Source organism: Chionomys nivalis, chromosome 6, assembly GCF_950005125.1.
Source record: "Chionomys nivalis chromosome 6, mChiNiv1.1, whole genome shotgun sequence".
Classification (NCBI taxonomy): domain Eukaryota; kingdom Metazoa; phylum Chordata; class Mammalia; order Rodentia; family Cricetidae; genus Chionomys; species Chionomys nivalis.
In genome coordinates this window covers 35,013,729-35,035,283 of record NC_080091.1, presented here as the reverse complement: position 1 = coordinate 35,035,283, position 21,555 = coordinate 35,013,729, and the positions used below count along the sequence as shown (strand labels likewise).

The window sequence follows — 21,555 nt, the reverse complement described above, 5'->3', positions numbered from 1 at the left end:
CTTTTCATTCCACCACGTGAGTCCTGCAGCCATGAGACTTGGTAGCAAGTGTGATAACCCACTGAGTTATCTTGCTGGCCTGCGTCTGATTTTTTTTTAATTCATTTTCTTATTTTTTTTCTTCCTTCCTTCCTCCTTCCGTCCCTCCCTCTCTCTTTCTTCCCTCCTTTCTTGTTTTTTAGATTTATTATATATACAGTATTTTGTCTGCATGTATGCCTGCAGGCCAGAAGAGGGCACCAGATCTCATTAGAGATGGTTGTCAGGCACCATGTGGTTGCCGGGAATTGAACTCAAGTCTTCTGGAAGAGCAGTCAGTGCTCTTAAACTCTGAGCCATCTCTTCAGTTCCTGTATCTGATACTTTAAATTTTTATGTGTATGGGTGTATTGCCTTATACATGTCTGTGAACCACTTCTGTGCAGTGCCCACAGAGGCCAGAAGAAGCATGGAATCCTCTTGGAACTGGAGCTATGAGGTTGGCCAACCACCACGCTGCCCTTCAACTCACAGAGAAATTTTGGGATTAAAGGTATGACCACACCCAACTCAAATTCTTTTTTTTTTTTTTTTTTTTTTTTTTTTTTTTTTTTGGTTTTTCGAGATAGGGTTTCTCTGTGGCTTTGGAGCCTGTCCTGGAACTAGCTCTTGTAGACCAGGCTGGTCTCGAACTCACAGAGATTCACCTGTCTCTGCCTCCCAAGTGCTGGGATTAAAGGCGTGCGCCACCACCGCCCGGCAAAATTTCTTTTCTTTATTTCCCTCTTCTTCTTTTTTATTTTTTGTTTTGTTTTTATTTTGTTTTGTTTGTTTTTTGAGACAAGGTTTCTCTGTATAGCCTTGACTGTCCTGGAACTCGCTCTGTAGACTAGGCTGGCTTTCAACTCACAGAAATCCACCTGCCTCTACCTTCTGAGTGCTGGGATTAAAGGCATGCACCAAGAAGCCCGGCTTCCAGGGTTTTGTTTTTTTTTTTTTTAACTATGATTTTTTTTTTTTCAAGTCATGACTCAGTGTGCAGCCTTGGTTGTCCTGGAACTCACTCTGTAGACCAGGCTGGCCTCAAATTCATAGAGATCCACCTGCCTCTGCCTCCTGCGTGCTGGAACCAAAGGCTTGTACTATTGATGCCAGGACCAGAGATTCTAAAGAAGATGTGGGGTAACCCCTGTCAGCCCTAGGGGTACCTCACTCTTTAGATGGACTCTTCTGTGCTGATCCACGAGTCTGCATCTTCCACCCACACAACTTCTGAGGCAGAGGGGTCAAGACCGTCACATCACCTTTCCATTCATTGGGGTATCTTGATCACCAGCTCTGCTCCCCAGGTAACTCTTCCTGCATCCTTATCCCAGTACCCCGGTTGATGTTGCTTTAGACTCCTGACACTCTCCTGATGGAGTGCTTGCTCCTGTTGAGACAATGCCTTCTGTTTCTCCCTCTAATACGCTTGCTCCCAGGGCTATGAGGACTGACTCACAGACCCTGGAGCTGGAGCTAGCAGTGGCAGAGCCGAGCCCCACAGCTGTCATGTCGCAGAGCCGTCACACTGGTCCAGGGCACTAATGACTTCTCTCATAAAACAAGGCACGAGACTCAGGGAAGAAATTTCAGCAACATTAAAATCGAATTGCAAGCATACCCTTGAATCCATTAATGGATAACCAAAACATGCTCTCTCCATTCACGGGATATCCTTCTCCCATAAAAAGGAGGGAAACTAGCTGGCTGTACAGGTGCACGCCTGTGATCTCAGCACTTGAGAGGCTGAGGCAAAAGGATTACTGCAAGGTCAAGGCTAGCCTGAGTTCACAGTGTGGGGACCTGTTTCAACTGCTCCCTAATAAAAGAAGTTTGGACACACAGATGAACCTTGAGGACACAAAGGTCAGTGAAGTAAGCTGGCCGCGAGAAAGCAAACACCATGTGATTTCACGTATATACGGTATTTAAACTCAGGGACACGAGTGGAGTGACGAGGAGGAAAGGGGTTTCTCTTTTTCTTTGTTTTTCAAGACAGGGTTTCTCTGTGTAACAGCCCTGGCTGTCTTGGAACTCACTCTGTAGACCAGGCGGGCCTCGAACTCACTGAGATCTGCCTGCCTCTGCCTCCCATGTGATGGAATGAAAGGTGTGCGCCACCACTGCCCGGCAGGGGTTGTTAGTTAATGGGTAGAGAGACTGTTGGAGAAGATCAAGCCGCTCTGAAGATATGTGTTGGTTGCATGACAATGTATGTGTTCAATACTACTGGACACTTGAACGCCATCAAAATGTATGCTGTATTCTGCAATAACAACAGTGATAACAATGGTGGGTTACTGGCCCGGAGAGATGGCTCAACCATTAAAGGCTAGGCTCACAGCTGAAAAAGAGACAGGAAAATGTATTCTTCTGAAACTTAGGTTAAAAAAAAGTAAATACCTTACAGGTTGTGTCTAACCTGGTAGCTGGGGGCCTGCATACATACATGTGGAAGGTTATTCCTATGAATTTTGCTCAACAATTATATATATATATATATATATATATATATAATATTATGGGACATTTGTTGTTGGTAAGTCTATTGCCCAGTTCTCCAGTATGAACTTTGTGACAACCTCATGTTGCAATGTCAAAAGATTCATCACACCTACCAGGTTTACAGAACGACAAAACTATCTACAGGTCTGTTTTGTTCGGCCAGAAAAAAATTTAAATTTTATGTGCATGCATGTTTTGCTAGCTTGTTATGTCTTTGCACTACGTACATGCTCATGGAGAGCAGAAGAGAACACAGAATTTTCCGGAATTCAAATTATGGATGACTATGAGCCACCTTGTTAGAGCTGGGAATCGAACCTGAGGCCTCTGGAAGAGCAGTCAAGCTTTTAGCCACTGAGCCATCTCTCCAGCCCCTAGAACGTCGTAACAGTGACTTCAACAGAGAGGTGAAGGAGGCAACACCCCAGGAAGAGACTATTCGGCTGTGGAGAAGGCTGTCTGGGCAGGTATACGTGGTTTTCATTTTCCACGATGGGCCTCTGGGTCCCTGTCTTTAAGACGCTGTCGGCCGCCATGAAGGTCTCAGGTTCCGGAGGGACCTAGCCAGTACTCAGTCACGAACCAGCCAGACTGCCAGGCTGGGGCCAGGCCCAGGCCCAGCCTGCCCCGCCGTGACCCCGCCCCCTCCGAGGCCCCGCCCCTGACGGCCCCGCCCCGGTGGACAGCAGCAGGAAGCGCACGGGGCTCCTCTGACGCCGCGATCGCAAAGGTGCGGAAGGGGTGCGGGGTGCAGGCCCGGCGCACGGAGCTTGCCGTGCGGCAGCCGGTCGCCGCCAGGCCCCAGCCCGGGCCCGGCCCGGCCATGCAGGCCCGCACTCGCTCCTGCCGGAGCCTACGGAGCGCTGCTCGGGGCTCCGCTGCTCTGGCCTGGGAGGCGGGGCCGGCGGCGCGGCGTCATGCATATGCATGAAGAGCGCGGCGGCGGCTCCATTGTGCCCTCCGAGCGGCGGCGGCGCGATGGCGCGGGCGGCGGCGGCCCGGGGGCGGCGGGCGGCGCCGAGGGCGGGCTGAGCGCATGGAGCTGCGCGGGCCGGGGGCCGCGGCAACGGGCCGGGCCGGGCCAGGCGGAGGTGAGCGGGCTGGGTGGCGCGGGGCGGCGCGGGGCACCGCAGGCAAGTGCGGGCGGCGGGCGCGCAGGTGCGGCAGGTGCGGTGGCAGGTGCGGCCGGTCCCAGGCGCCGGACGAGGTTTCGCCTCGGCCCGGCTCTGCCGCCCACCTGCGGGTACCTGCCCCCTGTGCCGAGCCGTCGGGCTCTCTTACCAATCCGCTAAGCCTTTGTTGGGAATGGCCCAGGGGTGCGAGTGGCCTTTGGGGGACCTCCTGAGCGGAGGAGGCTGGTGGGGCCTCATCCCAACCTGTCGTTCCAGCTCTGGAGCCGGGCAGGCTCACCTTCACAGTGCGCCCCTCGGTTCCCACTTAGGTGCTCTCCATCTGGGTGATGTGGGGGGGGGCGGTTGGAAGCCGTTAGGGGCCCCAGGAGGAGCTAGCTGCGCGACTCCTAGACTGAGGACGCTGACCTGTCAGTCCCTGGCTAGGTTTTTTGACGGGAACACCCTTTTCCAAACTGAAGCTCAGAAACGAAGGTTCCTTACTCTCCCCTAGATTTTTTGTTCTCCTTGTACCCTGAACACCATTCCCAGGTGCCCAGTCCCCCCCCCCCCCCGCAAGTATCCCGTTCCCTCAAGGTATCCTGTTCTCAGCACGCAGTCCCTTTCCGACTCCATCACCTGCCCCGCTCCGCCCCCCCCCTTACCTCCATCCTCCCCGGGATTCTTTTTAGTAGTTAGAGACAGTCTTTGGTGATGTCTGTAACTCGTTTGTGTTATTGCAGAAAATAACACAAATAGCACCGTCACAAATGTGACCTGATCTGAGACCACGATGAATGTGGGTAGGGTGAACACGTACTCGCCACCAAGTCCTGGCAAAGCCAGCACCAAGGACATCCCTTGACACTTGAGAGTGGTAACAGGGGAGGGAAGCTTAACCTTACTCCCCAGGACTGACCTCAAGGGTCCTGATGTGCTCCCAGGGGGGCAGTTACAGGCTGGAGGGATAAAGAGGATAAACAGGTAGACTTCGGAGAGACAGGCCCAGCATGTTGAGGGAGCATCCTGATTACCAAGATTGATTTCTAAGGGCTGAGGACATAAAGGTGGCCATATCTCCTAGAATGGCTTCCTGATCCCTGTTCTAAATATTGAAAAGTGAAGTCAGGTTTTGGTTGGACTATTTATTTATCGGCATATGCTCATTCTTGAAGTCCGCACACTGAGGAAGTATTGTTTTGCCTTACATACAGAGCAGGCAGGACCTCTAAGCCTTCTGGGCACTTAACTATGCTTCTTTGATACTAGGGACTGCTTCTGCCACACTTGAGACCTCCTCCCCCACCCACCCCATGTCATGTGATTTTATTGCATTGCCTTGAACTCCTCTAGGCTTAAATGATCTTCCCGCCCCAACCTCCTGAGTGGCTAGGACCACAGTTTACTCACCTCACCCTTTCCTGGGACTTTCATTTCTCCGGAGTCTTTAGATCCCAGTTTCTTTTTTGTTTATTTGTTTTGAGACACGGTAGCCCTGGCTGTCCTGGAACTCCTGTTTGACTGGGCTGACCTTGAACTCTGAGGTCCCACCTGCCCCTGCCTCCTGAGTACTGGGATTAAAGGCTTGCACCACTGCAAGACAGATCCCCCTTGGGATTTGAGTTGAGTTGAATTTATTTTTTTTTTTTTGGTTTTTTCGAGACATGGTTTCTCTGTGGCTTTGGAGCCTGTCCTAGAACTAGCTCTGTAGACCAGGTTGGTCTCGAACTCACAGAGATCCGCCTGCCTCTGCCTCCCGAGTGCTGGGATTAAAGGCGTGCGCCACCATCGCCCAGCTGAGTTGAATTTCCGAGTTTGAGCCTAACCCTGGAACTTTGGAGGCACTGAGTCATGATTTGTGGGCTGTTGAGAAGGTGCAGGAATGTTGCCTGAGTTTGGGCCCCATTACTAGGTCTTGTTCTTCAGCTGCTGAGAAGGGACACTTGGAATGTGACTCTGGGGCACCTGGAAAGCAAGTTCTCTGGAGCTCTGCCTGAAGGGAGATATGACTTGACCTCCAGAAGACTGCTCCTAAACTGACTTGAAGTCAGAGCAGCTTTGGGGGACCTGCTTCCAGCTGCAGGTGGCACTCGGAGAGTTCAGGCCTCTTTCCCAGTCCTGTCTTGGAGGTAGGAGGTGGGGTCTACATTCATAGTCTCTTTGTAGTCAGGAGCAGAGGGTCTGGAGTCCTAGGGTCCTCCCGCAAGACCTACAAGTTGAGGTGTGAATTCAGGAGTTTAGCAGGAAGTCCTCCGAGCAGAGACATGCTTAAGGGGAACTGGAAGTGTCTGTGGTCTCTGTCCACAGCAGAGAAGCATTGTGGGTGGAATTCCCCAGCTCCTATGATGTAAAAGGCTCCTGTGGGTGCCTTCCCACCCCACACCTGTCCTTCTCTCTTCTCCCCCAATTCTATGCACTTCCTAGATGAGATCTCTCAAACTGTGGTCAGGTGTGTTAAAGATACAAGGCTTAGGACCCCGCCTGCTCTAATGACCCTGGGTGGGGCCAGCAGCCTGTCACACCAGCTAACTGGGATGCTCTGATGGTGAGTGTTACTGGTTTAGGTGACTTGAAATGAGGCAAGGGCTCACTTGCCTGCTTCCCAGCCAGCCTGGTTCCCTCCCCGTGCTTGGGACAACAGAGTGGCTCTGGCCAACCTAACCAGGTTTGGATTTGAGGGGAGGTTTGACTGTTTCTGGTGGTGTGGTTTTGTGGTAATGTTTTTGTAATTAAAGTTGGTTTTTTTGTTTTGTTTTTGCTTGGTTTTTTTGTTTGTTTGTTTTTTGAGACAGGGTTTTTCAGTGTAACAGACTTAGCTGCCCTGGCTGGCCTCGAACTCACAAAGGTCTGCCTGCCTGTGCCTTCCAAGTGCTGGGATTAAAGGTGTGCACACCGCTTGGCCTTTTTTTTTTTTAATTTATTTATTTATTGAGGCAGGGTCTCACTGTGTAACCTAGGCAAGCCTTGGATTTGTGATCATTTGCCTTGGTCTCCCAGTTGCTGTGATTTTATGTAGGCACCACCACACTAGGCTAATCTAGAACTCATTTTCTAGATTAACCTTGACCTTCTGGTCCTCTTGCCCCCCTGGTCCTCTTGCCCCCCACCTCCTCAATGCTAGGGTTATAGGCTTGGGCCACCATACCCTTGTTTAGCTAAAGGTTTTGTTTAGATAGCGATAATTGTAGCTGTATCCAGTTGTAAGAAATATTGCAGAGAGAGTCTTTGTATCTCTACCCAGTTTCCCCCAAATGGTAACATTTTGCAAAACTGTAGTACAGCATCAGTCTGGGACAGCTCATTGCTACAGTTGGGAGGAACCTTCCTGTTCTGTGTTTATATTCACACCCGGCTTCCTTCTCCTGAAGTTATCTTCCACTCTGCCCTCTCTTTAAGCCCTGGCCACTGTTAACCCGTTTACAATTTCCCTAATTTTGGCAGATAACGGACAATATAGCACCAGTGATTTGCTTTTTGCACTCAGCACAGTTTCTGGGAGATTCATCTCAAATAGGTTGTAGTGTGTTAGCAGTGGTGTGTTGCTTCTGGCATCTGGGTTGTGGGTGTCCTACAGTGATGTGACTGTCCTTCATTGAAGGACACCTAGGCAGTTTCCAGTCTTTGGCTATAACAAATATTCACATACAAGTTTTTCCACTTAAGTTGACATTTCTATGTTGACATTGCCCTAGAGTAGAGTTGCTCTGTTGTACTGTGGTAGCTGTAAGCTTGGATTTACAGAAATGGCCAACTTTTCCAGAGTAGCTATGCTATTTATGGTCTTTGGGTAATGTCTGTGAGGTCTAGTTTCTCCTTGCCAGCGTTTTGTGATGTCACATTTTGTCTCAGCTGTTCTTCTGCCTGTACAGTGATGCCTCCTCGTGCTTTAACCTGTGTTCCCGACAAGTTGCCGAGCGCTTGTTCTTGGGTTAATTAGCATCTGTGTTCTCCTTGGAGATGTTTGTTCATGTGTTTTGCTGATTTTTCTATTTGGATTTTGTTTTGCTAATTAAATTTTTTTATATATATTCTAGATGCCCCCTCATTTGGAACAGGTGGCTTGCTTTTAGCAAATCTTTCACAGAAAAGTTTTTAATTTTGATAAAGCCAAGTTTATCTTAATGGATCATGCCTTTTGGTGTCAAATCTAAGAACTTTTTCCTAGCTTAGATCCTGTAGTTCCTTTTACCTTTCTCTAAACATCTTATAGTTTTCTATTTTACATTTAAACCCAGGACCTAGTTCATTTTGATATAGGTATGAATTGGTTGTCTTTGCAGTACAAGGATTCAGACCCAGACTCTGGTACATATCCTGTAGCATGCCACTGACCTGCATGCGGAGTTGCCCCGTCATTTTGTTTACCGATGGAACTCCAGTTGTTCCTGCACACTTGTTCTAGATGTCCTTCCCCCCATGGGTTACTCTGGTGCCTCGGGAGTGTTTGTGTGGCTATTTCCCCATCTTTATTCTCTCCCATTAAATTATGCTGCTTTCTATTAAAAAAAAATAGATCCTAATTCCTGACATCCACCTGGTTGTTCCAGGCCCCATATGTCAGGTCTTGGGAGGAGGACTTGTCTGTTAACAAGTTCCTCTTCCCAGGATCAGGCAGTAGCTGCAGGGATGCCAAGCTGGTACATCCTGGCCTCTGCTGCCTAGGCAGGACTTGGTTTGGAAAAGACCAGAATCAAATCTGGTTGCCTCTGGGGGTTAGGGGTCAGACTGCCCTAAGTGGGGCTTTTTTGCCCCTGTTGTTGGGCATGGGAAGGATCTCTGGAAGTAGGACCAAGTCCACAATCCCTGTCCTTACTTTCTCTTGCCTGCTCTGGGGCTGTGTGTGTAGCTTGGCTCTGCAGAGCCTCCAGGTCTGTGGTGAGCTCTGAGTGAGACCCTGGTAAGCACATAGGAATGTCTGTCCCAAGGCTGAGTGGGTGCTGGGGTATCTCTTGTTCCCCTGGACAGGAGGCTTGTGAGTGCTGAGCTGCAAGAGGGAACTCAGCAGATTTTAGCAGGTTTCAGAAGGTACACATGTCAGTCATACAGCCTTACTATAGCAGAGGGGTTCCGGACAGAAGCACCCAGCCTTACCTCAGGGTCCCCTGAGAAGTGCCTGGCATATGACTGCTGTGTCCCTCTAGTAAGATCAGGCAGAGGTAGACATGCAGGTGGTTCAGGGTATGTGAGGACCTGAGGAAATGAGACTCTGGGAAGGGCAACGGTCTGATCCTGGGGAATGTCTGAGCCTGTTTAAAGAAGGTGCTTGGTCGTGGCAGTGTGGGAGACATGACTTTGGAAGCCTCCTGGAGCTGTGGCCACTCCGACTCAGGAGCTATATGGGAGCACAGATCTAGCAGCAAAGCAGTAGACCTCCGGTGTTGGCCACAGGTCCCTGTCTTCTGCAGATGAAGCCCGGTTGGTCCCGTCTTGTAGATGTGGTTTAACATGCTCTCACTATCGCTGAGAAACTTAGTTACATCAGGGGCCTTTGTGTCTGCGGATACCCACACACACACACACACCTGTTGTACTGTGTATGTCACTGCCCTGTTGGGAACTCACTAGTGTCACAGATGGGTCTGTGGGGGACAGGACTGCCTGCTTGGCCCGATACTCCACAGTCACCCACTCCCCTAAGTCATCTGGGTCAGTTTGAGGATCCTATAGCCTGAAGCCCTTCTGCTACCCTCTTGCTAGGAAAAGCCTGCCAGCCAGGAGCTGGGCTGGTGCCTGTGTCCTGCCTCAGCCGTGTTGGTACAGCCTCCCCAAGGCCAAGCTGGTGGATGGATTGCCTTTCCACATCTGCTTCCTGACCTTGCCAGCCCCCGCCTCAAAGGACACTTTGGCTCTGCTCCCTCTCAGGTCTCTGGGCTGCCCAGGGTGGGTAAGACTTTGAGTAGGTGCTACCCTGATTGGCCCTCAGCCCTCCACTCCAGGAACCTGCAGAGGGGTTCCTGGCTTTATGTGGATGGAGTATGGGAAAGGGTGTAGAGAGTGTTTGAGATCAGAGCCCTCTTTCAGGGTTGGTTCAGTGGCTTAAGATGGCAGGTCCTCACATGCAAACATATCTGCCCCTCTTTTGTTTGCGAGTAGGGACGTATTCATAACATGCTACAATTGTCAAGGAGTTCTCAGGGCTACCGCCTTAGAGTAGAGGTTGAGTAGTTGTATATTTCTCCTACATTAAAGGTAAAAGGGAAAAAAAGAGGGGAGGGCCCTTGTTAGAGTTGCTTTGCACCGTATTCTAGGCTGACATCGACCAGCCCTGCCTTTGCTCTGTCCATTGCTACTGCAAAGGACTCTTGCTCGTCTAAGCTCTTGTCTTCTCCCTCCTGTCCAGCAGCCGGAGCAGCAACTCCCAGAGAAGTTTTGGCACATCGGGCCTGTAGGCTGCTCTGTCACCAATGAACCCCATGAACCCCATGAAACCTGCCCTGCCCCCTGCACCACACGGGTGAGTGTGGGCTCTGTGGCCTGCCTCTAGCAAGCCCTGGGCCTTCTGACCCTGCCTTACAAGCTACTTTCTCTGTAGTGATGGTTCATTTGCATATGAGTCTGTGCCTTGGCAACAAAGTGCCACTCAGCCAGCCGGGTCACTGTCTGTGGTTACTACTGTGTGGGGAGTTGGCAACGCAACTCAAAGCCAGGTGAGTATGCACCTGGGCCCGCTCCTCTACCCCTCAGGATCTAGAGCCTTGGTAGTTGGTGCTTCTGCCATCTTAGGGCTATGGGGACTGACTGGAACTCAGGCTGGGGCTTCCTGAGAGTCTCAAATCGCTAGGTGCCTTTCTTCTGTGTTGTCATGGGATGCCTTCCCCTGGCTGGCTCCATAGACCACCCTAGTCAGAATTGTAGACAGCCACTCTTCCCATCCCAGGTCCTCCCCCACTTGTTAGGCTTCTCTTAGCATCTAACACTTCAGAGCTATGTCTTGAAGACAGTGGTTTGGCTGGTTCTCTTTGGTGACTCCCACTTCCTTGTAGGTTTTGGGGAACCCCATGGGCCCTGCAGGAAGCCCCCCTGGTGGCTCCATGATGCCTGGTGTGGCAGGTGGCAGCTCTGCCTTGACCTCCCCGCAGTGCCTGGGACAGCAGGCGTTTGCTGAAGGTGGTGCTAGCAAGGGCTACGTCCAGCAAGGCGTGTATGGCCGCGGGGGCTACCCTGGGGGATCCAGCTTCACCACTGGGTAAGCAGGGCCCCTTACCTGGCCAGTGGCTTGAAGCTGTCAGCCTGGCAGGTGCTCCCAAAGGGTTGAATGTTGCCTGTTGCTTCCCCACTAACTCCAATAGCCACAGTGGAAGGTTGAGAAAGAATGGAAGAATGGGCTCCTGAGTGCTGTGTGTCTCAGAGCAAGCTGTCATAGAGAGTGAGACAATCCTATATCACCTGCAGGTATGCAGGTGGCCCTGGAGGCCTGGCCCTCCCCTCACATGCTGCGCGGCCCTCGACAGACTTCACACAAGCAGCAGCTGCAGCTGCTATGGCTGCTGCTGCAGCCACGGCCACGGCTACAGCCACGGCCACTGTGGCTGCCCTGCAGGAGAAGCAGAGCCAGGAGCTAAGCCAATATGGAGCGGTGAGGCACCTCAAGTTCCTTCTATGCGATAGCAAGTATGGGTGGGCTTGCAGGACTTGCCACCGTGGGTTGTGGGGATAAGTGTGGACTGTTGTGGGACCTCATGAAGCCAGTGGAAGAGGCACGGGAAAGGAGAGAGGGCTGGGAACTAATGAGAGTGGGTCTGGACCGTCCCTCTTCTTTCTCCTCTCAGATGGGAACTGGACAGTCTTTTAACAGCCAGTTTCTGCAGCATGGTGGTCCCCGAGGACCCAGTGTACCCCCTGGCATGAACCCTTCTGGCATGGGAGGAATGATGGGCCCCTCTGGCCTCTCCTCCATGGCCATGAACCCTGCCCGGGCAGCAGGCATGACACCCTTGTATGCAGGACAGCGATTGCCTCAGCATGGGTACCCTGGGCCTCCTCAGGCCCAGCCATTGCCCCGACAGGGCGTCAAGAGAGCCTATTCAGAGGTGAGTGTCTTGATTGCTCAGTCTGGGGTCCTAGATGATGAGTCCCTACCAAGTAGTCCCAGAGTTATGATAAAGGTGGCTTCTGCTGTGAGAGAGAACTACCCCCCCATCTGCCAACACACACACAACAAACAGCTTCCCCTGATAACCTTTCTTTCCTTGGGCATCGCTTCTTCTCAGGTGTACCCTGGGCAGCAGTATCTACAAGGAGGCCAGTATGCAGCCAGCACTGCCCAGTATGCTCCTGGTCCTGGGCAACCCCCTGGTCCTGCCTCCTCTTACCCCGGACACAGGCTACCCCTGCAGCAGGGCATGGCCCCTTCTCTGTCTGCACCTGGCTCCACAGGACTGCACTACAAGGTAGGACTGGCTCCCATGGGCCTGTGCTGGCTTGAGTGTCGTGGGGCTCAGTGGGAACCTTTCAGCAGACTCAGTGTAAGAACAGCTCTCAGGCCGGGCGGTGGTGGCGCACACCTTTAATCCCAGCACTCGGGAGGCAGAGGAAGGCGGATCTCTGTGAGTTCGAGACCAGCCTGGTCTACAAGAGCTAGTTCCAGGACAGGCTCCAAAACCACAGAGAAACCCTGTCTCGAAAAACCAAAAAAAAAAAGAACAGCTCTCAGGGTGACCAGTCTGATTCTGTGGTCCATACATCTATATCTCTCTGTGGATATTTGGTGTAGGGAGCAGCAAGCAGACTTCCAAGCCATTCTGACAACCTCTGCATTCACTCCTTACCCATCTACCCCCACATCCTGACTCCTGTCTGGGCATAGGGAGGGTGAGCACACCTCACTGGGAGCCTGGGTAGGCAGAGTAGCATGATGAGGTGGAGAAGGGAAAGAAAGATGGAGCTCTTCCGACTTAAGGGCCACTCCTGTTTCCTTAGTATTACTTTATGAAATCAGTGATGTCTCTTACAGATTATAGGGAGTGTAGACAATGCACAGATCAGCTCCTGTATGTGGTGCAGACTCTAGGATCAGGCCTAGGGGGTCAGTGGGGGGCAGGCCGAAGCCCCAGGCACACTCAGTTTTCTTTCCCACAGCCCACAGAGCAGTTCAACGGGCAGGGCGCCAGCTTCAACGGGGGCAGCATCAGCTACAGCCAGCCTGGCTTGAGTGGGGTACGGGGCTTGGCAGGGCGGATGGGCTGGGAGGCACACGGGCGGGCGTGTGGAAAGAGGGTGCTCCATGAGCAGACTGCCTCCCACTCTGCCATTCTGCTTTGACTGTTTATGCTCAACCTCTACAGCCTTCCCGTTCCATCCCTGGTTACCCCAGCTCCCCACTGCCGGGGAATCCCACACCACCCATGACGCCCAGCAGCAATGTTCCCTACATGTCCCCAAGCCAGGAAGTCAAGTCTCCTTTCCTGCCTGACCTCAAGCCAGGCCTCAGCTCTTTGCACCCGTCACCCTCTGGTGAGTGTTTAAGGACAACAGCCAACATGACGTACTTGGGTGGCTGGGGTAATCAGGACTCAGAGAGTCCTACAGGGAAAGCCCAAGGCCCAGCTTCATACAAAACAGAATGGTTATATATCAGGCCCCTGCAAAAGCTAACATCCTGCCGGGCAATGGTGGCACACACCTTTAATCCCTGTATTTGGGAACCAGAGGCAGACAGATCTCTGTGAGTTCAAGGCCAGCCTGGTCTATAGAACTACACAGGTCAGAGCTACACAGAGAAACCCTGCCTTGAAGAACAACAACAACAAAAAAAAAATAGCTAGCTTCCTAAAACTTTCCATTGAACCATAGGGCGATGGCAGGTGGCCCAGTCTGAATGTGCTTTCTAGGTTGGGAGCGTGTCCTGTGTCTGTTCAGAATGTGATCCAGACTGCTAGATGGCTGAGGCAGGACAGAACATGCTGACTGGGGGCCCACTTTGAGTAGGGACACTAGGAGCCCAGTGTGGGGGCATCTCAGAGCCCTCTTGAGAGTTTCTGGCAGGGATTAGGTTAGGATTTGGGGCTCTAGGTACAGAAGTGTTCTTGGGAGCCTTGGAAGGGTACCAGACTCATGGCCAGCATACCTCTGCCTGCAGGAAGTGGTCCTTGTGATGAGTTGCGCCTGACCTTCCCAGTTCGAGATGGGGTGGTCCTGGAACCCTTCCGCCTGCAGCACAACCTGGCTGTGAGCAACCATGTCTTCCAGCTCCGAGACTCTGTCTACAAGACCCTGATGCTGAGGTGAGTCCCGCTACCATCCTGCCCCTGGGCCCCGGCTGTACGGTGTGGGCTCCTGTCATTCTCTTCCCTCTAGGCCTGACCTGGAGCTGCAGTTCAAGTGCTACCACCATGAGGACCGACAGATGAACACCAACTGGCCAGCGTCTGTGCAGGTCAGCGTCAACGCCACACCCCTCAGCATCGAGCGTGGAGACAACAAGACTTCGCACAAGCCCCTCTACCTGAAGCACGTGTGCCAGCCAGGCCGCAACACGATCCAGATCACTGTTACCGCCTGCTGCTGCGTGGGTAGCCTGCGGGGCTGTGGGTTGGGTCTGTCAGGGTTCAGGCTGGGGCCTGCAGAGACCACCCAGACCATCAGCTCTCCTGTGGGCTTGGGAGCTTGTGGGGGAGGGTCTTTGTCCTTGAAGAACAGGTGTTGCTTCTCAATTGTCTGCCCTTTCAGAAAAGGGAGCCAGTGAATCCACCCCATTTCCCAGTTAGATTGCACTGGACAGATTTAATGCTCATGTTAGTTATATCAGAAAGCCAAGCACAGGAAGCTCATGGGAGATGTGCCTGCTGCCTGCCCTGGCCTGGGCCTCACCAGGTTCCAGTGGACAGGATCCTCAGTAACCTTGAGCTGCAGGCTACCAGGAGCCACCCCAATGGAGGGCCTGGAGATAGGGTGGCTCAGATACCATGTCATGTCAGGAGAGTGGGTGTGACAAGCAGGAGACTGTGCCAGGGACTTGAGGTGATTGTGTTTTGACAGAGGAGAAAACTAGACAGTGGTTGGAGCCAAATGCCCTGCAGAGCATGAGATAGTGCAGTGTGGCTGAAGCTCAGAGAAGTAGGAAAGCCCCTACCTGTGTGGCAGCACTTAGGAGGGCCTCACTGTCGGGAAGGTAGCTGGCCTGGCTTCTGTCCATGCTAGGCCCCATCCCTCCCTGCCTGACACCCCTTGAATTAACTTCTAAAAACACATCCCCTGAACCATCTGCCTCCCAGGCTCCCGCTCTACATGTAACGTCCCTCGCTCTGTTGCAGTCTCACCTCTTCGTGCTGCAACTGGTGCACCGTCCGTCTGTCCGCTCTGTGCTGCAGGGCCTCCTCAAGAAGCGCCTCCTGCCAGCTGAGCACTGCATCACCAAGAGTGAGTGGTCCCTACTCCTCAGCCATCTGGGCTGTCCCAGGCTGAACCCTGCGGTGTGGCACAGAGACCGTTTCCTCCTCTCAGACTGGTGGCTCTGCCCAAGGAGCACTGGTTACCTCCAGGCAACTCCTTAGAGGCACTGACTGAGGAATGACTGGGTCTCTGGTTAGCACACCAGCTCACAGCCTCAGAGTGTTGGAGACTTTTACTCAAGTCCTTTCCCCTGTCAATGTCAGTAAAGCGGAACTTCAGTAGCGGCACCATCCCTGGCACCCCTGGGCCCAATGGAGAGGATGGGGTGGAGCAGACGGCTATCAAGGTGTCCCTGAAGTGCCCCATCACCTTCCGCAGGATTCAGCTCCCAGCCCGTGGTCACGACTGTCGCCACATACAGGTGCGTGGTCTGTAGCCCTCTGTTGGATTTGTCTTGAGTTTGTGGAGCAACCAGAAGACTGACTTGGTACTGAATGGCATCTAAACTAGAAACTGAGAAAGCTGCATTAGCATTAGAAAGAAAGAACCCATGAGCCACAGGAGGTGTCTGCTTCTGGCTTTTACCCACCTAAAACATGCACAGTACTGTAACTAGTAAGAGCTCCGGATAAAAACATGTTTATCAGCAACTTAGAGAAAGGTCTTGTGCTTGGTACCCCAGTACACACCTATAATCCCAGCACCCATAGGGCTGAAGCAGTAGGAGCTTAAAGTGAAGCCAGTCTGGGTACATAGTGAGAATCTGTCTCACATTTTCCCCCGCTTGAGACATGGTCTCATGTGTCCCAGGCTGGCCTCAGACTCACTTTGTAGCTGGGGATAAACCTGAATTCCTGGTCTTCCTGCCTCAACCTACCAGGCTGCCAGTGTTGGGCTTGCAGACAGACATCCCTGTACTCATGCACTGGAGAAAACAAATTTTTTATTTATTTATTTATTTTTTTTTTTGGGTTTTTCGAGACAGGGTTTAGAAGAGAAAACAATATTTTGTGCTGACACTTGAGCCTCCTCCTCTTTAGCAGATGGAATCTGAGCTCAAGTGTCAGACCAAAAAGGCAGACCTTACCACGGGGGCGTGGCCCTCTTGCTCCTCTGAAACATAATCACAGTTTTTTCCTATAAAGTATGTTTGTGACATGTAGTCCTGACTGTCCTGGAAAACTCTTTATGTAGACTAGGCTGGCCTGGAACACAGAGATTTACCTACCTCTACTTCACAAGTTCTGGGATTAAAGATGTGTGCCACCATACCATACAGTTTTCCTATATTTTTGCTAGTTACTATATTCATGGGGTTCCATTTTAAAAGGTATAAGGATATGGGTGCAGTCTTCTTCCTGCCCACCTTTAGAGTTCCCGTCTGCAGAAATAACCAGTGTTAGCCAAGTAACTGCATGCTACATATGGTTGCATAGTGGTGTTCTGTCCTATAAACTTCCTTTTTTGGAGGTTGTGCTAGGGGTTGAACCTAGGGTTTTATGCATGCTAGGCAAGGACTCTGCCACTGAGCTACAGCCTTAGCGTTTTAACAACTGCCCTGAGCCAAGAGATCCCTGTGGATACAACTTCCTGATCCTGGGCATAGCAGTGCTGGGGAGGGCTGCTGGGGGTATCCCAAATTAGCCTATCAGGATGCAGCTGCAGTAGAAACCTGACACCTTAAATATAAACCCAAATAAGTCACAATTTCCAGAAGACATTCAGAACAGCCCCTTTCACTGACCCATGGTAAGGAATGGCCTATCTCCCTGTCTCTCTGCAGTGCTTCGACCTGGAGTCATACTTGCAGCTCAACTGTGAGCGGGGGACCTGGAGGTGCCCTGTGTGCAAGTAAGTCAGTCTTGTGTCTGCCACTTCCTTAAAGGGTGGAACTTGAATTAGTGTCAGAAGTGGTCCATAGCACAGACCAGAGCAGCAGAAACTACTAGGTGACCTTGCACAGTATCCCCTTAGACTGGACTATCGTAGTGATCATCTAATACATGCCATGAGCTCACAGGGGTCCCTTACGGAATCATCACACAGGTGATGGAGAAATGGTAGGGCCTATACCCAGCTGGGCTAGGCCTCCTGACCAGTCAGTCTCCTTTGCATTCTACAGTAAGACGGCCTTGCTGGAGGGTCTGGAGGTGGACCAGTACATGCTGGGTATCCTGATTTACATCCAGAAGTAAGTGGCTCTTCCTGCCTGCCTCCCCTCGTCTGTGCCACCAGAAGGTGGTCCTGGATTAAGAGAGTCTTCGGGGCCTCTTCCCACGGTGAAGCAGCTCCACTCCAGGCCAGGGCCACACACACACCTGCCGAGTGTCCTGAAGGTTCTGGGTAGCAGGGGTTTGAGTACAAGGTCTGGTTGGAAACCTGACCTCTGGGGTGGCAAGTGACCAGTGCCCATCCGTCCCTGCTTAGCTCAGACTATGAGGAGATCACCATTGACCCCACGTGCAGCTGGAAGCCAGTACCTGTGAAGCCTGACCTGCACATCAAGGAGGAGCCAGATGGGCCAGTGCTGAAACGCTGCCGCACTGTGAGCCCCGCCCATGTGCTCATGCCCAGTGTGATGGAGATGATCGCAGCTCTGGGCCCAGGCGCTGCCCCCTTTGCCCCTTTGCAGCCCCCTTCGGCCCCTGCCCCCAGCGACTACCCCAGCCAGGGTGAGTATAGCACACCCAGACTTGAGCCTCAGGTGACCCTGGGAAGATGGCTTATCCTCTAGCTCAGAATCCATGCTGAGGATGCCTATCCTTCGTATCCCGACTGACAGGGTACTCAGTTTTCCACCCTGTTCCTCTGATTTGGAATGAGGCTTTCCATGGAAAAACTTGTGTGGACGTTTTCTGAAATGAACTGGTCCCGTTTGGGGTGTCCGCTGAAGACCCGCACTGCATACACAATGCACTTTGTTGTGGCGGGTCTCATTCCTGATCGTCTTCTTGCAGGTCCCAACTTCCTGGGGCCTGGAACCTTCCCAGAATCCTTCCCATCTGCTACACCCACCACCCCAAACCTTGCTGAGTTCACCCAGGGGCCACCTCCCATGTCCTACCAATCTGACATTCCTGGCAGCCTCCTGACTGCAGACAAGTCTGCTCCTTGCCTCCCAAGCCAGGTCAGTGCTGTGCCCAGAGGCCCGGTAAGAGTCTCCCCAGAGGGTCCTGAGCTATTTCAACAAGTTCTTTTCTCCGTCCTCAGATGGCACCAGCAGGCCACCTGGACCCAGCCCACAATCCTGGACCACCAGGACTGCACACCCCCAACCTCGGGCCCACCCCAGGCTCCCAGCTACACCATCCAAATCCTCCCCCTCCATCCCGACAGTCCCTGGGTCAACCAAATACAGGGCCCATCAGCGAATTGGCCTTCAATCCTGCCACGGGCATGATGGGACCTCCCAGCATGACTGGGGCAGGGGAGGCCCCAGAACCAGCTCTGGATGTGAGTAGCCCGTCCTGTGTTGGGGGTGGGAGCCATTGGGGGCTGTCTGCATCAGTCCCTGGGTCTACCCACCTTGCTTCATAGAAAGGAAGACAGTGAATCTTCAAGAGAGATTGTCAGATAATGTCACCCAAGAGCAGCTGTTCCACACAGGTTGGATACCTGGAATAACTACAGGGTGCCAGGTACCCACGTGTGGTTAATGACTGACTTGCCCGTAGATTAGAGACTTTGGAACCTAGGTATGTGAGGCCTCCAAGAAAGCCCACAACACTGTCTTCAGAGTCCAGCTTGACCTGGCCATTTGCTCGGTTCTGCATCTTGACAACACAGGCAGGATGTGAGCACAGGCATGAAAGACAGTGGGCTCTCTGTACCTAGGCCATAAGAGAAACTACTGAGGTTCCACATAAGGAAGATGAGGAGCAGCCCGGAGCAGAAGGCCCCTGGGAACAACACTAGAGATCCCTTTTTGGGCCCGTGCATCTCTGGTGCACAGCTGGGCCTCCTCCGGGGGTGCACCCTGGCTCCTGGGGTTGAGCTATTCTTATCCTGTAGCCGCCGTCCACGGGGAGATACAGGCAGGTGGCTTTACTCAGGCGCCCAGTATTTGGCAGGGGAAGGGCAGTTTAGCATCCACACTGGGCCTAGGGCCAGGACAGCATGGCCACTGGACCTGAAGAGTCTGAGACCAACACTGCTAATGTGTTTGCTTTGTCCCCAGCTGCTCCCAGAACTGACCAATCCTGACGAACTGCTCTCCTACCTGGGTCCACCCGACCTCCCCACAAACAGCAGCGATGACCTGCTCTCGCTCTTTGAGAACAACTGATTGTGTGTTAGCCCCTGGCCTGGCGAGGACACACAGATATCACCACAGCCTTCCCTTCTCACCCAGCCCCACAGGATGCTTGGTGGTTCTCCCTGAATCTCCTCATGCACACACCCTGAGCTGGGGCCAGCCCCTGATGAACTGGAAGCAGCCCTGTGCTCCAAGGGGCCTCAGGACAGTGGTCCTCACACCCACCCTCCGTCAAGCTCACTGCTACAGAATGGGTCTTGCGAGGTGCCCTGCAGGCCCCATCAGCTGCGTGTGTACACAACCCTACACCCCAGACTCATGGCCTTGCACTTGTCCTTCCTGCCTGCTCCCACCCAGCCTGCATCTTGTCCAGCACTGACCCTCTGTTTCTGCTTCTCCTCAGAAGAGCTGGCTGGCAAGGCTGGCTCCGTACTCTTGGTCTGCAGCTCCAGTGGCTTGAGCCTGGCAGGCTCAGAACGATACAGAGCACCAGCCTGTGGGGGCCTGGTGCTCTCACCCAGCTGAATGTGGTCCGGGGGTTCCCCCCCTCCACCCTGAGCTTCAGGCAGAGGCTGGGGTGGGGGCAATAAAGCACAACAATGTACATAGTGTAGAAATGCTCACGGCTGGGGAGGGAGGGGCAGCTGTGAAGCCAGCATGTTCCTCTGTGGACTGGCCTGGGCCTTCCATGTGCTGTCTGCCCCTTACTGAATGCAGACAGCTGGGGGGGGGAGGTCGGAGGTTCAGCCCCTTTAGGGGTGGGCTTTCAGACTCAGCTCTGTGTAAATTCTCCAGTGAGCTGCTCCCCCCAGTTCCTCTTTTCTGTGAAAGTGAAGAATTAGTACAGCTGTGTTTTTTAAACCACCTCATCTCCACCCTGCGGCCCACACCCAGGTGGGGGAGGCCATTGCATCTGCTGGCAAAGCGCCTGGGCCTGCAAGCAGGGCGCTGGCCTGTTGTGTCTCTTGTCTGTGCGATCTATTAAAGGACTCCCTTGTGGGCCTGCCTGGGTCCTTCTTTTGTGCTGAGGGGCTGTGGTCTTCCCAGATGAAAGTCTAGATGTTCTCATCCACACTCAGGCTATCCCCGAGCTGTGGTAAATTTCCTTTGCCCTGGAATTTTCCATGTTGGCTTCAGTTGCAGAGCTATTTTGTAAAGTGTCTCAGGCTTGCCCTGGAGACATTTGCCACCATGTCACCTTCCCTGGGTGTGCCCTAGGGCAGGGAGCCAGCTATCTGTCAAGTGACTGCAGCACAGCCAGAGGCCTGAGCAGCCCTGGCCTGCCCACGCTCACTGCTCCTCATCCTTGGCCTGAGCCCTGAGGCCCTGCCCAGGCAGCCTTCCTGTGCAGCCGGAAAGGTGAGACCCAGGGGAGGGGTGAGGGGAATCCTCGGCGGGCTGCCAGTACCTGCCCTGCAGTATGGAGGAGGCTGCCTGTCTGTGAGACCGCAGGGAAGGATTGCCTGCATTTGAGAACACCCTGGTGGTCCTCTCCTTACCCTAAGGAGCCCATTTCCAGCTTTTCTGTCCTATTGCTAAGGTGGGGGAGGGGCATAGAAGAACAGCAGGCCAGGGCCAAGGGAATGTCAGGCAGCACAGCAGGCAGGCCTGTCTGCAGCCTCTGCTGGGGAAGAGGACGAACTGGCCCTCCTTGGATTGGATCGGAATGCTGACAACACATTTACGCAGCCTGTTGGCAAGTCTGGTGTTCTGGTGCCACATACATGTAATCCCAGTACTCTATAGAAAAGGTAGGGTTGGGGCTGGAAAGATGGCTCAGTGGTTTTAAGAGTACTGACTGCTCTTCCAGAGGATCCGGGTTCAATTCCCAGCACCCACATGGCAGCTCACAACTGTCTAAAGATCCAGTTGCAGAGGATCTGACACCTTCACACCAATGCACATAGAGTTAAATAATAAAACCATAAAATATATATATTTTTTTTTAATATTTATTTATTATGTATACAATATTCTGTGTGTATGTCTGCAGTCCAGAAGAGGGCACCAGACCTCATTACAGATGGCTGTGAGCCACCATGTGGTTGCCGGGAATTGAACTCAGGACCTTTGGAAGAGCAGGTGATGCTCTTAACCACTGAGCCATCTCTCCAGCCCGAACTCAGGACCTTTGGAAGAGCAGGCAGTGCTCTTAACCACTGAGCCATCTCTCCAGCCCCCCCATAAAATATATTTAAAGAAAAAAAAAGCCAGGGTTGCTGCAAGTTCTGAGCCAGCCTGATCTACATGGGAATATGAGGGGGAACAAAGTCTACAGCGGGAGACATGATCACTCCAGGGTAGTAAGACTGAGGAGGTCTTTATTGTAGATAT

General features: G+C 52.7%; 1 protein-coding gene and 1 non-coding gene across 10 annotated transcripts; both read left to right on the top strand.

Moving 5' to 3' along the window:
* The first annotated feature begins 3,110 nt into the window (after positions 1-3,110).
* Zmiz2 (zinc finger MIZ-type containing 2) lies at positions 3,111-20,224 on the top strand. Of its 9 annotated transcripts, none has more exons than XM_057772017.1 (20): positions 3,111-3,256; positions 9,333-9,497; positions 9,976-10,089; positions 10,168-10,282; positions 10,619-10,821; positions 11,028-11,211; positions 11,405-11,665; positions 11,846-12,025; positions 12,714-12,791; positions 12,920-13,088; positions 13,714-13,858; positions 13,932-14,142; positions 14,888-14,993; positions 15,230-15,387; positions 16,750-16,817; positions 17,089-17,157; positions 17,394-17,638; positions 17,924-18,093; positions 18,177-18,419; positions 19,144-20,224. In XM_057772017.1, the coding sequence occupies exons 3-20, from the start codon at positions 10,040-10,042 to the stop codon at positions 19,249-19,251; spliced, it is 2,763 nt and encodes a 920-aa protein (XP_057628000.1). In that variant the 5' UTR covers positions 3,111-3,256; positions 9,333-9,497; positions 9,976-10,039; the 3' UTR covers positions 19,252-20,224. The 9 variants fall into 9 exon arrangements, with proteins under 9 accessions (XP_057628000.1, XP_057628005.1, XP_057628004.1 ...); XM_057772021.1 differs by lacking the exon at positions 3,111-3,256 and adding an exon at positions 3,294-3,617 and having other exon boundaries at positions 10,715-10,821; XM_057772016.1 differs by lacking the exon at positions 3,111-3,256 and adding an exon at positions 3,294-3,617 and having other exon boundaries at positions 9,333-9,515; positions 9,979-10,089.
* Positions 9,688-9,821, top strand: LOC130876655 (small nucleolar RNA U109). The gene has a single exon (XR_009057314.1). It is a non-coding gene; the product is annotated as a small nucleolar RNA U109 (small nucleolar RNA).
* Positions 20,225-21,555: the final 1,331 nt, after the last annotated feature.

What these genes read in the sequence shown, in the direction of transcription:
- Zmiz2 (XM_057772017.1), top strand. Translation starts at nt 10,040, where the DNA reads ATGAACCCCATGAACCCCATGAAACCTGCCCTGCCCCCTGCACCACAC. An exon ending in GGATCCAGCTTCACCACTGG is followed by an intron (nt 10,822 to 11,027) that starts GTAAGCAGGGCC and finishes TATCACCTGCAG; the next exon opens with GTATGCAGGTGGCCCTGGAG. An exon ending in CCCCAGAACCAGCTCTGGAT is followed by an intron (nt 18,420 to 19,143) that starts GTGAGTAGCCCG and finishes CTTTGTCCCCAG; the next exon opens with CTGCTCCCAGAACTGACCAA.